Source organism: Ambystoma mexicanum, chromosome 3p (assembly GCF_040938575.1).
Source record: "Ambystoma mexicanum isolate Mex_15411 chromosome 3p, UKY_AmexF1_1, whole genome shotgun sequence".
Lineage (NCBI taxonomy): Eukaryota > Metazoa > Chordata > Amphibia > Caudata > Ambystomatidae > Ambystoma > Ambystoma mexicanum.
In genome coordinates, this window is record NC_090925.1 from 1,203,902,411 (window position 1) to 1,203,916,762 (window position 14,352).

The window sequence follows — 14,352 nt, forward strand, 5'->3', positions numbered from 1 at the left end:
CACGTATACCCCTATCTGGACGATTGGCTCATCCGAGCAAAGTCGAGAGAACTCGCCGTCAATCACACATCGAAGACCGTCCGCCTGCTCACGGAACTGGGATTCTCGATGAACTTCGCAAAATCCCACTTGGTACCGTCGCAGGACGCCCTGTTCCTGGGAGTCAGACTCGACACAGTGGCACGGTTGGCTTCACCGTCGGGGGAGAGGACGAAAGCCATCCTGGGTAAGGTACAACGGCTGTTGACCATGGAAGTGGCCAGGGTGAGGTCCATCAAGTCCCTGGTCGGCATGATGTCATCGTGCATCTACCTCGTACGTCTGTGCAGGTTGCAGATGCGGCCACTACAGGAGTTCCTCGACGCCCATTGGATGCAAGCGGCGGGCAGCTTCGAAGACGAGACCTTCCTCAACGAGACTTTCTGCAAAGCGATCCGGTGGTGGGCATGGACTTACAGACCCCAGAACATCACGAAATACCACCACAATGTTTTACATCCGGAAGCAAGGGGGCACCAGATCCCCAGCCCTATCCAAGGAAGCACAGAATCTGTGGCACTGGGCCTTGGCCCAGGGGATGTTCCTGGTACCCTTCCATCTGGCAGGAATGAAGAACACCATCGCGGACTCGCTCAGCAGGGAGCTGCGCTCTTGCCACGAGTGGGAGCATTGGCAGGATCAAGTGGATCTCTTATTCCGACAATGGGGCAATCCCCAGATCGATCTATTCACGACGGCGATGAACACCAAGTGCCGGAGGTTCGCCAGCAGGTTTCCCCAGCTGGGGAGCATGGGCGACGCATTCTCATTCCCCTGGGACGGCCTGTTCCTGTATGCGTCCCCACCGTTGCCGTTGCGACTCATCAGTCAACTCAGACGGTCCCGGTGCAGGATGATCCTCGTCGCACCAGCGTGGCCGAGGCAGATGTGGTTCCTGCACCTTCTGGACATGTCCGCATCCCCCCAGTCAAACTGCTGACGGACGTGGATCTTCTCGCCAGGGAAGCAGGCGCCATCCTACATCACGACCCGGGATTGCTGAACCTGCAGGCCTGGCTCCTACAGCACTAGAGTTCGGAGGGTACGATATCCCGGCGGACTGCAAGGAGCTGCTTTCAAAGGCCAGGGTGTCCTCGACTCTTAAGTGCCATGGACACACATGGAAGAGGTTCTCTGTCTGTGCCGTGCACAGAAGATCAACCCTCTGCGGATTACGGCCCCTCAAGTACTGCCGTACTTGCTGTCGCTGGCCAAGGCGGGGCTGGCTCATGCCTCCATCAAAATCCATCTGGCGGCGATCTCCCGCTACACCAGAACTCCGGGGCGGTCGTCTCTGTGGTCTCATCACCTGGTGAAGGAGTTCATGAAAGGACTGTTCCGCTGGTGAAGGCCCCGTCGTGGGAGCTCAACGTGGTGCTGACCAAGCTCATGGGTCCCCCATTCGAGCCCTTGCATTCGGCACCGCAGAAGTTCCTATCGTGGAAGACAGCGTGTCTTGTGGCCATCACCTCCGCATGACGAGTGGGAGAAATTCAGGCCCTTTCCGGTAAACCCCCATACCTGACGTTCCACGAGACGAATGTGGTGCTGAGGACGCACCCCTCCTTCATGCCCAAGGTGCTGTCGGACTTCGATCTCGATGAGCCCCTGGTGTTACCTGTTTTCTTCCCGTCGCCTTTGTTGCCGGCTGAGAGGACTTTGCACTCGCTGGATGTAGCTAGAGCGCTGAAGTTCTACGTGGACCACACAGAGTTTTCGGAGGACATCACAGCTGTTTGTGAACTTTGGACCTGTGAATCAAGGGAAGGCCCTCTCGAAGGCTTCCATTTCCAGATGGCTCTCCGGCTGCATCATGCACTGTCACCGGTAGGCAAACTGACGGTTGCCCGGCCGTCCGAGAGCCCATTCAACCAGAGCGACCGCTGCTACTACGGCGTTCCTGTCTGGTGTGCCACAGCTGGACATCTGCAGGGCTGCTACGTGGAGGTCGACACACACGTTCACGAGATTCTACTGCGTCGATCGGCATTCCAGGGAGGAGTCCAGAGTCGGCCAGGCAGTGCTGCGCAACCTGTTCCCTTGAAGGTGAACCTGGTGAGGAGGTAAGAGATGCTTAATGTTGAGTTGTTGAAATGCTTAATGTTGAGCCTTGCCACCGCCCGTGGTTGTGCATGTGTGTACTGCTATGTATTCTTGTATTCATGATCATGTGAATCCATGCCAGACCCCATGCTGGAGAAGGAACAAGTTACTTACCTGTAACTGTTGTTCTCCAGCATGGGTCTGGCATGGATTCACATGCGAACCCTCCTTCCAACCCCTCTGCGGCTCTTCTCTTGGTCCTACTGCCACTTTACGTGCTACCAAATATGAAGATGGCTGCCAGAGGAGGGGCTTAGGTAGAGGGCAGTCATTGGCTGGGGGCAGTATGACAGTGATTGGTTATTAGTAGAAGGACAGTTCAGAAACGAAACAGAAACTGATTTTTTCTTTACTGAGGATTCCCAGCCTGACGACGGGGAATATTCATGAGCATGTGAATCCTGGAGAACAACAGTTACAGATAAGTAACTTGTTCCTTCTTCGGTTCGTCCTCCTTCCCATTGGTTCCCTGCTTCACCTGACTGCTCAAGGCCAATGTAGACGTTAGACGTAGGCTTTTTCTCGGGCCTGAGTTATCACGATACACAGTTAAAAAAAAAACCTTTAGGCCTGCTCCCTTTTCATTCATAGGTGTTCATTCAATCTTTTAGCGATCTGTGCAAGTTGATGTTCACCGGTTTTCTCTCCTTCGCTCCGCTTTGGGACTCCAGAGGTTGTGCTGGTAAGCTGGATATTGATGTGAATGGGAGCTTCTTTATCGGTGTCTTTCTTCATCTGCTTGTTTTCCTTGGTTGCTGCTGTGTTGGATTCTGTATCTTGCAGTCATGAAAATGGTAACAGAAAAGAAGCTGGTAGGTATTATTTGATACCTACATTGGCAAACAAGGAACACTGCAGATCAGGGACTGAGGTAGCCAACTCTGTCACCCCGCCTCTTGGTTCGGATCGGCTCTGGCATATATCCTGGTAGGCTGCCTACCCCAGGTCGGAGGCTCCCCTGCTTCCCCTGTCCCTGTCGCAATGTGTGCTCATAGGTACAGAACTACCATTCATGCTGTACCATGCCCTAAATGAAAAACACTGCCTCCCTCTTCACAAGGCGTACTCTTCTTCCGTCCGCTCATTGCGCCTCCATTTAACATGTTTGCCTTCTGGCATGGTATAAAACAAATGAATACATCAATGCAACTGAACAAACCCAGATGCTCTGGAGGGTCACATGTGTATCCTACCTGTCGGGTAAAACTGCAGGATCAGTAAAGGGGATCCTGTCTGAACTTGCAGGTCATTCGGAGGGAATGAAAGGCTAAAATGTTTCCTATTTTTATGAATTCCCATAGATTTCTGGAGTGGATATTTAAAGCTTAATTAAGATTCTGATGCTGTAGTAGAACATGTAGCAGCTTAGCTTTTGGTTGGTTTTGTCTCGAAGTTGAGTGCATTACTATGAGACTGGTGCAGAGATGTATGCGAATGGAAAAAAGATGTATTAGGGACAGTTGCCAAATAGGCCAAACTAATGAAAAATGCACCTCAACAAATGGAATCTTTTCCTTGAGGTCCCAACAGGTAAGTCTCTGTGCTCATTGAAGTCTCTGGCGTTAACCAAATGTCTCTGGGGTTCGTAATCCTTAATCCAGGGATCCTTAGCACAGATATATTCTCAAGTCACTCAATCCTGGGGGTTGGTGTTTCTTGCACTTCTCTCCCTGGTTTCACGTGCTTTAGGTTCGGGTCCTCTGCTTCTAATCCTAGCCTCCAAAGAGACTGCCTCCCGGTTCTCTGGGGTCCCTGCTGAGCTTGCACACTAGATGTGGGCAAAGATTGCTTTTGGTAGCAGGTTACCATGAACAAACTCCCCATAGTAACCAGCAAGCAGCAGGAAATATCACTCTGTCTAGGTTTATCTTTGGTATTCTCCCCACCTACCTGTCCCCTGGTGGTGTCCCCAACACCTCTTCTTTGTCAACTTACTCAGTGGTGTGCAGTGTTCCCGTGCCCAAGAATGCTTCCTCTGCACCTTCTATTCAGTCCAATCTGCCTTGTTTTTCCTTCTCTTTTTCTGATCCTCCTGGCATTTTCGTCCATGCTTGTACCTCCTCCCCCCCACCATAGTTTGCTCTTTGCAGGCATTAGGCTTGCCTGTCCCCTCCACTCCTCTTCTTAGTCGGTTCTTAACTCCACCTCCTCCATTACATGAAGGCTGCGCCTCTTCTCCATCCCCTTAAGCCTATTTACCACCTCCTTAACTACTTCCTTACCCTTCTTCCTTAAAACCTATCTCTTTGCTGACATTTTCTTTCTTTTTAATTTGTATTCATTTGCATTTATGTCGCTTTACAACACAAGCAGGAGGCCCCAGCGTTGCACCCCCACAAGTGATACTGCATATTTTCTAACTATTGGGAACATCCCTGAATTTTGCTTGCATTTTCACCAACCTCCGCCATAAAACTCCCTTTCACCTCCTGATACCCTTCCCATTCTTCTTATCACTTTGTTCCACTATAGTAAACTCCTCTCTTCCATCCTCCACTACTCTCCACCGTTCCTTCTCTCCTCCTTAATCCCCTTAAGCCCCCACACTCTCCATTCTCCACTCCTTGCACCTCCAAACTCCCATTATGTGACTCGTCGCTCTACACTCCCAAAAGCCCATCCTCAGTTGTTCTTGGAACTGGCCCTTATATTGGGCTTTAGGACGAATAGTGTTAATCTTAGTGGCTGGAGAAATCACATGACATCTCTGGGATTTCTCTTTGGCTGTGATATCCTGTTGGCCCAACCCTTTGGAGACTTCAAGTAATCCAGCCGCATTGGTGGATCCTTTTTCACAATGTTCTTCCCAATGGAATGGCTGCAGCTGCATTTTTCGCCCCTTCCTGTGATTGGAGCCACCCAAGGGTTATTTGGCTATTTCATGTGCGTAAGAAGTCAACATAGTTTCTGAACGTTACTCTTGAGGGTTGGGGAGACTGCCAAACCGTCTCTCTTGGGTATGGTTGGATGTTAGTGTTTTCCCATTGATTTCACTGAAAGGTTGCCCATGAGATTTCCTGTTCCCATGGTTCCTGGCACTGTGTGAAAGAAGTGGAGTTCTCTCCGAGTGTCGGGTTGTTGCATGGATGATGGCTGTGCTTAGTTCAGTTACTCTTAGGTATGGACTGGGAGATGTGTAAGAGTTATCCATGACTGCCCTTCTGAGGGTTGTTCAGATCCGCCCCAAGTATACTTGCACTGAATCCATAATTGTCTCCATGTGTTGGTCCAGGTTTTTCCTCTTCAGAAGATTGGGATTATGAGAAACGTAGCCCTTGGTGTACGTTATTAGCCGGGCCCAGATAATGTGGGATTGGGTCATGTACTGCGTGTCTCCTGGCCTTGTGGACCTGACTAGGGTTTCTCCACAGTTGCCCTCCCCAATCCTTAGTGGGCTCTTACGGATGTGTTTGATTTTCTCCAGCATTGGATCTTTCATGGATTCACATGTTTAGAATATTGCCCGTCGACAGACTGGGAACCCTCGGTACGCTTATAAAGCTGTTTCCCATAGGAAAACTTTCGACACTTTTGTGTCCTATCTAAGTCGTTTTGGGGCCGTGCACGCATGCCCCACTAGGACGTAGCGGTATAAATTCCCCGCCCCCGCGGCTCCCTTCAGATTTCAACCGTCTCCAAAGTAGTGGGAGCACCTCGTGTAGTCTACTATTTTGTCTAGGTTGTGCTGTTGGAGTTTTCTCCTGATGTCAGGGAAAGCGCTGTTCCGCCCGTGCGCTATGTGCGGGTTGAAGAAGGTGTACGAGGGGGACGGACATATGGATTGCATATATTGTCTACACCCTCATCATTCGGCAGACAAGTGCGACATATGTAAGGGCTTCTCCCAGAAGACTCTTAAAGATCGAAGTCGAAGACTTGTGGCATGGTTAAACGATGGAGCGGGGGCATACCCGCCTTCGGAGGTGGGCTCCACGCGCAGCGTGGCCTCGGTGTCAAAATCTTCAGGGGCCCCGCGCCGCTCGACATCGTCGGAACCCCCGGTGAAGACATTACGACCGGCGGAGAATTAATCATCGAGAAGCCATTCTAAGGAGTCTTTGTCGAAGAAAGCCTCGTCATCCTCATCTTCGACGAAGAAAGATAGAAAAGAAAAATCTAAATCCTCTTCGGGCGATCATCATAGATCGACCTCGAGTCGAGATGCAGAGAAGCGTAGGTTGAGTTCGGAAAAGGCGGGAACGCCTCAAGGACCTGCACGACCACCAACGTCGACGGCAGGGCAGTCGTCGACCACTTCGCTGCCACTGACACAATTGGTCTCAACCGTTCTTGGACCGCAGGCGGTAACAACGACATCGACGATGGGGCCAGCTTTAGCTTCGTCGACGGAGATCCCGCAAGAGGCCTGGCGACCAGAGGTATACGACCCAGTTTTGCCGGAGACACTACTGCAGCAAGAGGCCTTGTCGGTGTCCTCGAGAGATGAGGATGTGAGAGTAGCTGGCCCTGCAGACCTCGGGTTATGAGGGCTTACCAGGCCTCTCTCCGGGAGCATTCCGGGGTCTACACCTCTTCTCAATCCGCAGTCACTCTTGTCGCTGGAGGTCTTATCCACGTTGCAAACGTTGCTGAAGACACTGGATGAGAGACTACCTCAAGCAACTCCGGCTAGGTCGGCCATCGACGACCCGGGCCCGTCTCGTCGGCCACCTCCGTCAACCCCCACGGCAGTGCCAGGGGGTGGAGACCTCTCAACTCCACGCCACGAGGAAGGAGAGCTGATAGATTCGGACTCGGACAGTAGATCCTTATCGGATGTCTTGCTTTCCCCCTCCAAGGATCCAACCTGGGAGTCTGAAGCAGAATTAGAAACCCCGAGAAGCCTCTCCCGGACGGCATTAGGTCATTTCACACCATGATGGCCAAGGCTTGTACAGAATTCGGCTGGCCCAGGAAGAGGAGAAAAAGGACTGTTTTCTTTTTTCGACCACATGGGAAAGAGGAGAAGGTCGGTGTTTTCAGTACCCATCCTGGATCATGTGTGGCAGGAGGGTTTACAGACCATGCGCCACCCTTTCTCGGAACCGGCGATAAAAGGTTGTCTGGAGAAAAAAATGTAAAGCCCCAGAGGCTACCCCCAAGTGTCTTTCCTCCCAACCAACTCCTGACTCAGTGGTGTCGGCAGCAGCGGCGAGAAAGGCGAGGGCCCAGCACAAGTGCACGACCCCCCCGGAAAGTGATGCCAGAAGACAGGATGCTTTCGGCAAAAAAGTGCTGTCGGTAGGTGCTACCACAGTGAAAGCGGCCAATTCTCTGGCATTAGTAGCCAGATACGGCAGGGAGATGTGGCACCGACTGGATCCTATGCTGGAGCATCTTTCGGAAGAACATTGTAAGGCAGCAATGTTATTGGTCTGGGAAGGTGAAGAGGCCTCCAATCATGCCATAAACATCGCAGTGGACCTCGCGGAATAGGGGTTTAAGCAGGTGAATAACGGTGTGGTTCTCCGAAGGCAAGCATGGCTGAAATGCACCAACTTCCGACCAGAGGTGCAATACAAGGTGCTGGATATGCCTTTTGAGGGAGACCTTCTGTTCGGCGAGAAGGTGGAAGAGGCCTTGAAGGGCATGAAAGAGGACTCGACACAGAGCGTTCCTTGGGGGCCCTCCAAAGTGGTCGAAGTTTCCGGTCTTTTCGTCCCTTTAGGGGAGCATTCCAGATTCTCGGCATCGAGAGACAGATCCTTCAGTAGGCCAGCATACCCCTCCCAGGGATACAGATGGGCTTCTCAAGCAGCAAAACAACGCCGGGACTACCAGGCCCCCAAGAAGAGAACAGGTTACTCGTCGACGAGGGATAAGCAGACCAAGGACCAGCAATGACGGGCATCACAACGTTCTGGGAGGCAGGGTATTGTGCTACATCAACGAATGGGATCAAATAAGAACGGATCAATGGGTATTGGACACTGTAAGATACGGACATTCCCTGCAATTCAAAAGCAACCCTCCGCACATTCCACCAGCGTTTGTAGCTCAACCCCATCTGAGCGTGTTGCAGCAGGAAGTAGCACTTATGCTACAAAAAGGTGCTATAGAATTGGTTCCGTCGTCACAGAGGAGTCAAGGGGTTTATTCCCGATACTTTGTGGTTAAAAAAAACAAACAGAAAGTGGCGCCCAGCCTAGACCTCCGCGATCTAAACAAAACGTTGAAAAGCCTATAATTCAAGATGCTCACGCTCCAAGAAGTGATCCGGTCAGTTCAAGAAGGGGACTTTCTGGCATCTCTGGACCTGCAGGACGCGTACTTCCACATACCGATGTGTCGGTGACACAGAAAGTTCCTAAGGTTTGTGGTAGGGCGGACTCACTACCAGTTCACAGTACTTCCTTTTGGGCTGAAATCCTCTCCCAGTACATTCACAAAATGTTTGGCCCCGGTGGCGGCCTGGCTGAGAAGGCAAGGCCATCATGTATACCCGTATCTCGACGACTGGTTGGTGAGGGGGTCCTCCCGTATGTCAACTCACACAAGTTTGCAGGCCACCATGCACCTCTTACATTGGCTGGGGTTTGCGATAAACTTCGAGAAATCCTCGTTAACGCCGTCAAGGAGCTTGGTGTTCCTGGGCGCACAGTTCGAGACCCAGTCAGGGTTAGTGAAACCATCCCTCGACAGAATCACCAAACTCAATCGATTGGCAGGTCAGCTGAAAATCAATACCAGACTGTCAGTGAGAAAATATATGTCAATTCTGGGCGCTATGGCATCCTGCATTCCTCTGGTGGGCAACTGCCGCCTGTTCATGAGGCCGGTTCAAGAGTTTCTGGACCGGTGGACGCAGGCCCAAGGGCTCTGGTCGGACAAACTGACCGTCGACGACGACGAGCTCCTACTAGCTCTTCAGTGGTGGCAGTGCTTCCAGAATCTATCCAGAGGGGTACCCCTACAGGAGCCGGAGTTTCGGCTAACCATAGTGACGGACGCGTCCCTGACAGGCTGGGGAGCATACATGGGCACTCTACAAACGCAAGGTCATTGGTCTCGGAGGGAATCTCTCCTGCACATCAACATTCTGGAACTGAGAGCAGTGCGCTGGGCCCTGAAGTCGTACCTGCCGCACATCAAAGGGTCCATAGTGAGAATATTGACAGACAACACAACGGCGATGTTTTACTTGAGGAAGCAAGGGGGCACGCGATCCAGACCCCTTTCCACCGAGGCTCAAAAGGTGTGGCATTGGGCTCTGAAACACGATATATCCATCGTAGCTCATCATCTTCCAGGTGTACGGAACGAGCAAGCGGACTCACTCAGCAGAAATATGGACCAAATTCACGAATGGGAGATAGACAGCGTTCAGTTGTCGAAGGTCTTCGAGAAATGGGGACGGCCTCCGCTGGATCTCTTCGCTACGAAGAGGAACAAGAAGTGCAAAAGGTATGCCAGCAGGTGGCCACAGGAAGGCTCTCTGGGGGAAGCGTTCTCCTTCCCGTGGACTGACAAGTTCCTCTATGCCTTCCTTCCTTTCCCTCTAATAGGGAGAACTCTGCAGTGGATACGCAGGTACAGGTGCCGGGTCATCCTAGTGGCACCGTGTTGGCCGAGGCAGCCGTGGTTTTCCGACCTGCTTTATCTGTCAGTGGATCAACCAATAACGTTCCCGAAGGTTCCCAATATCCTGTCCCGGGACGAGGGAACAGTGTGGCATCACAATCCAGACAGTCTCAATCTCACAGCTTGACTCCTGACTTTTCGGAATTTGGTGCCTTGAGCATTTCGTCGGACTGTCGGAGGATCCTGCAAGCAGTGCGAGCCCCTTCCACCAACAAGTCGTACGAGTGTAAGTGGAGAAGGTTCTGTACATGGTGTCAAGGACAGACGGGAGTGCAACCTCTAAGGGTCACTCCGGAACAGCTTCTGCCGTATCTGCTACACCTAGCGAAGAGCGGATTATCTTTTTCATCAATAAAGGTACACCTGGCAGCCATCTCTAGATTCACGAGGAGGAGGAAGTCGTCTCCCTTGTTTAGTGACAGGTTTGTGAAACACTTCATGAGCGGTTTGTTCCCGATGTTCCCTCTGGTTAAACGGTTTTCACCAACGTGGAGCCTTAATATGGTGCTAGCAGGGTTAATGAAACCACCCTTTGAACCAATGGCCACATCGTTGATGAAGTGCTTGTCATGGAAAGTGGCCTTTCTAATAGCTATAACATCAGCTAGGCGGATCTCGGAGTTGCAAGCGTTGGTCATAGACCCTCCGTACCCAAGGTTTTTTAAGGACAAAGTGGTTCCGTCAACGAATCCTTGTGTCATTCCCAAAGTTCCTACGCCTTATCATAAGCACTCATCCATTGTCCTGCCCACCTTTTTCGCGACCTCCTCATCGGCTGCGGAAAAAGTCCTACATACCTTGGACGTAAAGAGAGCTCTAAACTTTTACTTTCATCAGACTCAGCAACTTAGATCTACGCAACAACTCTTCGTTGCATATGGTCCTTCGGCAAAAGGAAAAGCAATTTCAAAGCAGGGACTGGCCCGATGGGTCTCGTCGACGATTGCCTTCTGTCATTCCAAAGCGGTAAAAACGCTACAAGGGCGTCCGAGAGCTCATTCCACAAGGGCAACTTCGTCGTCGATGGCGTTGTGGGCAGGAATCCCGCTGACAGATATTTGCCAGGCGGCGGCATGGTCAGTGCCTCACACATTTACCCGCCATTACTGCCTCGAACAGCAGCATGCGGACGAGATACAAATTGGAAGAGCCGTCTTGCACCATCTGTTTCAATAAGGTCAGCCCTTTTCAAGAAGGGTCTGTGCTTATTTTGACATATGTATATATGGATGTATATAAGTATGTGTATATATATATATTTATATATGTGTATATATGTATTGATCTGTGCATGTACTGTTGCGTATTTTAAATTGGCATCCTACGTAAGCGTGGTTTGCTATACATATGCTTAGGAGGGTGCCGGATTGCATTCACACCTCCTCTTTTTCAGGATCACTGCTGTGCATTCTATTCTAAGCATGTGAATCCATGAAAGATCCAATGCTGGAGAAGAGAATAGTTTCTTACCTGTAACTCCATTTCTCCAGCATTGGTATCTTTCATGGATTCACATGCGCCCACCGGCCTCCCCGGAATGCAATCGTCTTGTATATCTAGGTTTCACCCCATTCTGCTTTGGAGGGGTCGAAATCTGAAGGGAGCTGCGGGGGTGGGGCATTTATACCGCTACGTCCTAGTAGGGCGTGCGTGCGCGGCCCCAAAACCACGTAGATAGGACACAAAAGTGTCGAAGGTTTTCCTATGGGAAACGGCTTTATAAGCGTACCGAGGGTTCCCAGTCTGTCGACGGGGAATGTTAGTCCAACAAATAGAGTGAGTATAAAAAAAGACAAAACGCATCAATCTTCAAACGAAGAGTCTCAGAATGACCATTCGCAGTAACCTGATTATGTAGGCTATATTTATTTATTTATTTAGGCATTTGTAAGGCGCTTATACACCAAGAAATTGTGTTTCAAAGCACCCACAGGGCAAAGGAAGGGTACAAGGGAACCCTAAGACAATGGCATATGGTCATAGTGATGAATAAAATACAAGCACCGGTTTTACTAAGCCTTGTGAGTATTCAGAGCGTGCACGTGCAGAGAGAGCAGGGAAAGGGCAAGGGGGTAAGTGCTAGAGGTTCCACAGAGCGGGGAGTTAGGGGGGGGGATGCCAGTGGGTCGGTTACAAAGGCAACAGTTAAGTGCCAGGCAGTGACCACTACTTAATGGAAGAGGCGTCACCTACCAATGCAATAAATGCAGGGCCGGTGAGACAGCACATGTCAGTAGTGTCCGAAGGCAAGTTCTGGTGTGTGGGGGGGTGAGAAGGGGGGGGGGTAGCTGCCGGTGATTGGATAGAAGGCCAGGACCTAGGAGGACACTTAAGGGGCCAGGAACCAATCACAGCAACCGTGGGGTTTAGCATGGGAGGGAGAGAGGGAAGGAGGAGGAGAAGAGCAACATCTTGGGGTGCTTGCAAAACTTGAGGAGATCCGGCTCAAGCAGTCGAGAAAGGGGGAGTGGAAAGTATACCTTAGTAAGGCTACTTCTGGAGCGTCGCAAAACAAAGAATACGTTTCTGACATTTTACATTGGTTTACTTACTTCAGGGTAACTGAGTAATATGACCATTTCTGATTTTGTGAGTTTCCTATTAAAGTTGAATATTCATATGCACAACGCAAACACGCATAAGAACTTGCCAACAAGTTACACCTCTGCCATTCTCATACTGTTTTCATTTTGAACAGAACAGCATTTTCCGGAGGTGATGTTGGGTGAAGAGTTCCTTAGTCTTAATCTGGACCAAGTCTGCAGTTTGATATCAAGTGACAAGCTCACCGTTTCTTCAGAAGAAAAGGTATAGTGTTTTATATATCTAAATGACTGTGGAGTGTACCGTTTATTTTGTGCCAGCTAAGAGTTCGCTTCGTTATTGTTTCAGCATCAGCTACACTTCCCATAAGTAGCCCTTCTGCAGTGGGCGATGGCCTGTCCCAGTAAGTAGCCCTTCTGCAGTGGGCGATGGCCGTCCCAGTAAGTAGCCCTTCTGCAGTGGGCGATGGCCGTCCCAGTAAGTAGCCCTTCTGCAGTGGGCGATGGCCTGTCCCAGGAATCTTTCTCCAAAACGGAACTTTTACTGCGTACATGTAAAAGAAAGACCAAAAGAATACCAACTGCATAGACGGATTACACAGTGAGCGTGGGGCAGGGGTGCAGCTAGTGACTTTGTCATATTTCCAAGTGTACTTCTGGACATTTTGTTGTCCAAATTAGAGGTTAGAGCTCTACTCCCTGAGCAGTAGACATTAACTGCTCACTGTCCACGAGTTCATTTATCACATTTGCAAAGGTCAGTCACACTTCAAATAAGTTTTTACGTTTCCACATTAGTTTACAAGTTGAAATGCTATGAAATGCAGGCAGTGAACTCTGCCGACCCCTACCCCCATTGCTCTTTACCCTGATCCCAGTTTCCGACAGATGTTCCTTAATGGAGACTGAACTTGTTGCAGATGTAGGACTTAAACATACTTGGCAGACCACAGTTTGTCAGTTCATTGAAAGCAAACTACAGTTAATAAGGCCTGTTGAAATAATGATATGCACAGCAAGGCAGATACACATATGCAGACTGTTAAAAGAGGACTGATGCATGCAACAATATACATAATGAAAATTCACAACACTGCAGAAATAAACCCCTCCTCAGTTGCAACAAGCGGTTTCTCATTGTGACCTATGAAAGGACAACTCACTTGCCTGTTTGGGCATGTTGGCAGTACATGCCATGATGCCTTCATTTTTCTGTGCACACCAAATAGGGAAATTAGGTTAAGAAAACAAAAGACCTAATGATGAAACGTGTGCTGCAAAATGTAACAAAATGGTTGCTAAATGTATTGGTGCACAGAGGGGGGATTGGGCCCAGGGACATGCCAGGTGTGAGCATGAGGTGCCTCTTTATCCCCCAGAGCATTGATATTCTGCCTTTTTCTGTTGAGTAGATTCATTTTAAGGTACACTGTTTGGTGGGGTGCCACAGGCAACTTATTTGCAACTCGTGGCACTGCCTCAGTGATCTCTAGTTCAGGGATTGTAGAGACAGTGCCAAATCAAAGGTAAAGAGGACATTTTGGAGCTCCTCTAAATCCTATTTACTTTTACCAGCATTTCCCACCACTTGTCCCTCCCCAACGCTCCAGCAGCCTCCTGTCGACTGTTAAATTGCTTTAGGAGGTGCAAATCCACACCACATCAACTGGACATTGTCAGCATGGTGCTCATGGAAGGGGCGTGGATGGCAGAGGAAATTACCAGCTCTGATCCTGACCGCTGTGCTAGCGGCAGGAGGCATTGATTATACTAGTAGTGAGAACCAGAGCTTTAGACTTTCAGTGGGGTAACTGCAGGCCATGTGTGAGCAGTGTATAGTGGGGACTGCACATGTGGCACCACACATAAACACAGTGACTTATAATTGATTGCATTGGATGTCGTTTTCGTGGCATTTTAGGTTGGGGCCTGGCATGTGGTGGCACTGCACAATACACTCAGTGACTCCTGCCATTCATATGAATCATCAATTGAGGCTGTGTTTGGCATGTGACGGCTGTGAACAGACTATGTGCGGCTGCACAGAACATATGTTGGCTTATTTCAGGCATTGCTTTTGTCGTAC

General features: G+C 50.1%; 1 protein-coding gene across 4 annotated transcripts in view; it reads left to right on the forward strand.

Annotated features, from left to right (window-relative positions):
* The window catches only part of KLHL3 (kelch like family member 3), a 1,295,653-nt gene that overhangs the window by 542,286 nt on the left and 739,015 nt on the right, over positions 1–14,352 (forward strand). For 3 of the 4 annotated variants that reach the window (XM_069652631.1, XM_069652632.1, XM_069652633.1), the window contains one exon: positions 12,422–12,531. In XM_069652631.1, coding sequence (XP_069508732.1) covers positions 12,422–12,531 — 110 coding nt within the window. The remainder of the gene's footprint in view (positions 1–12,421; positions 12,532–14,352) is intronic. The other variant, XM_069652634.1, reaches the window with a different exon arrangement.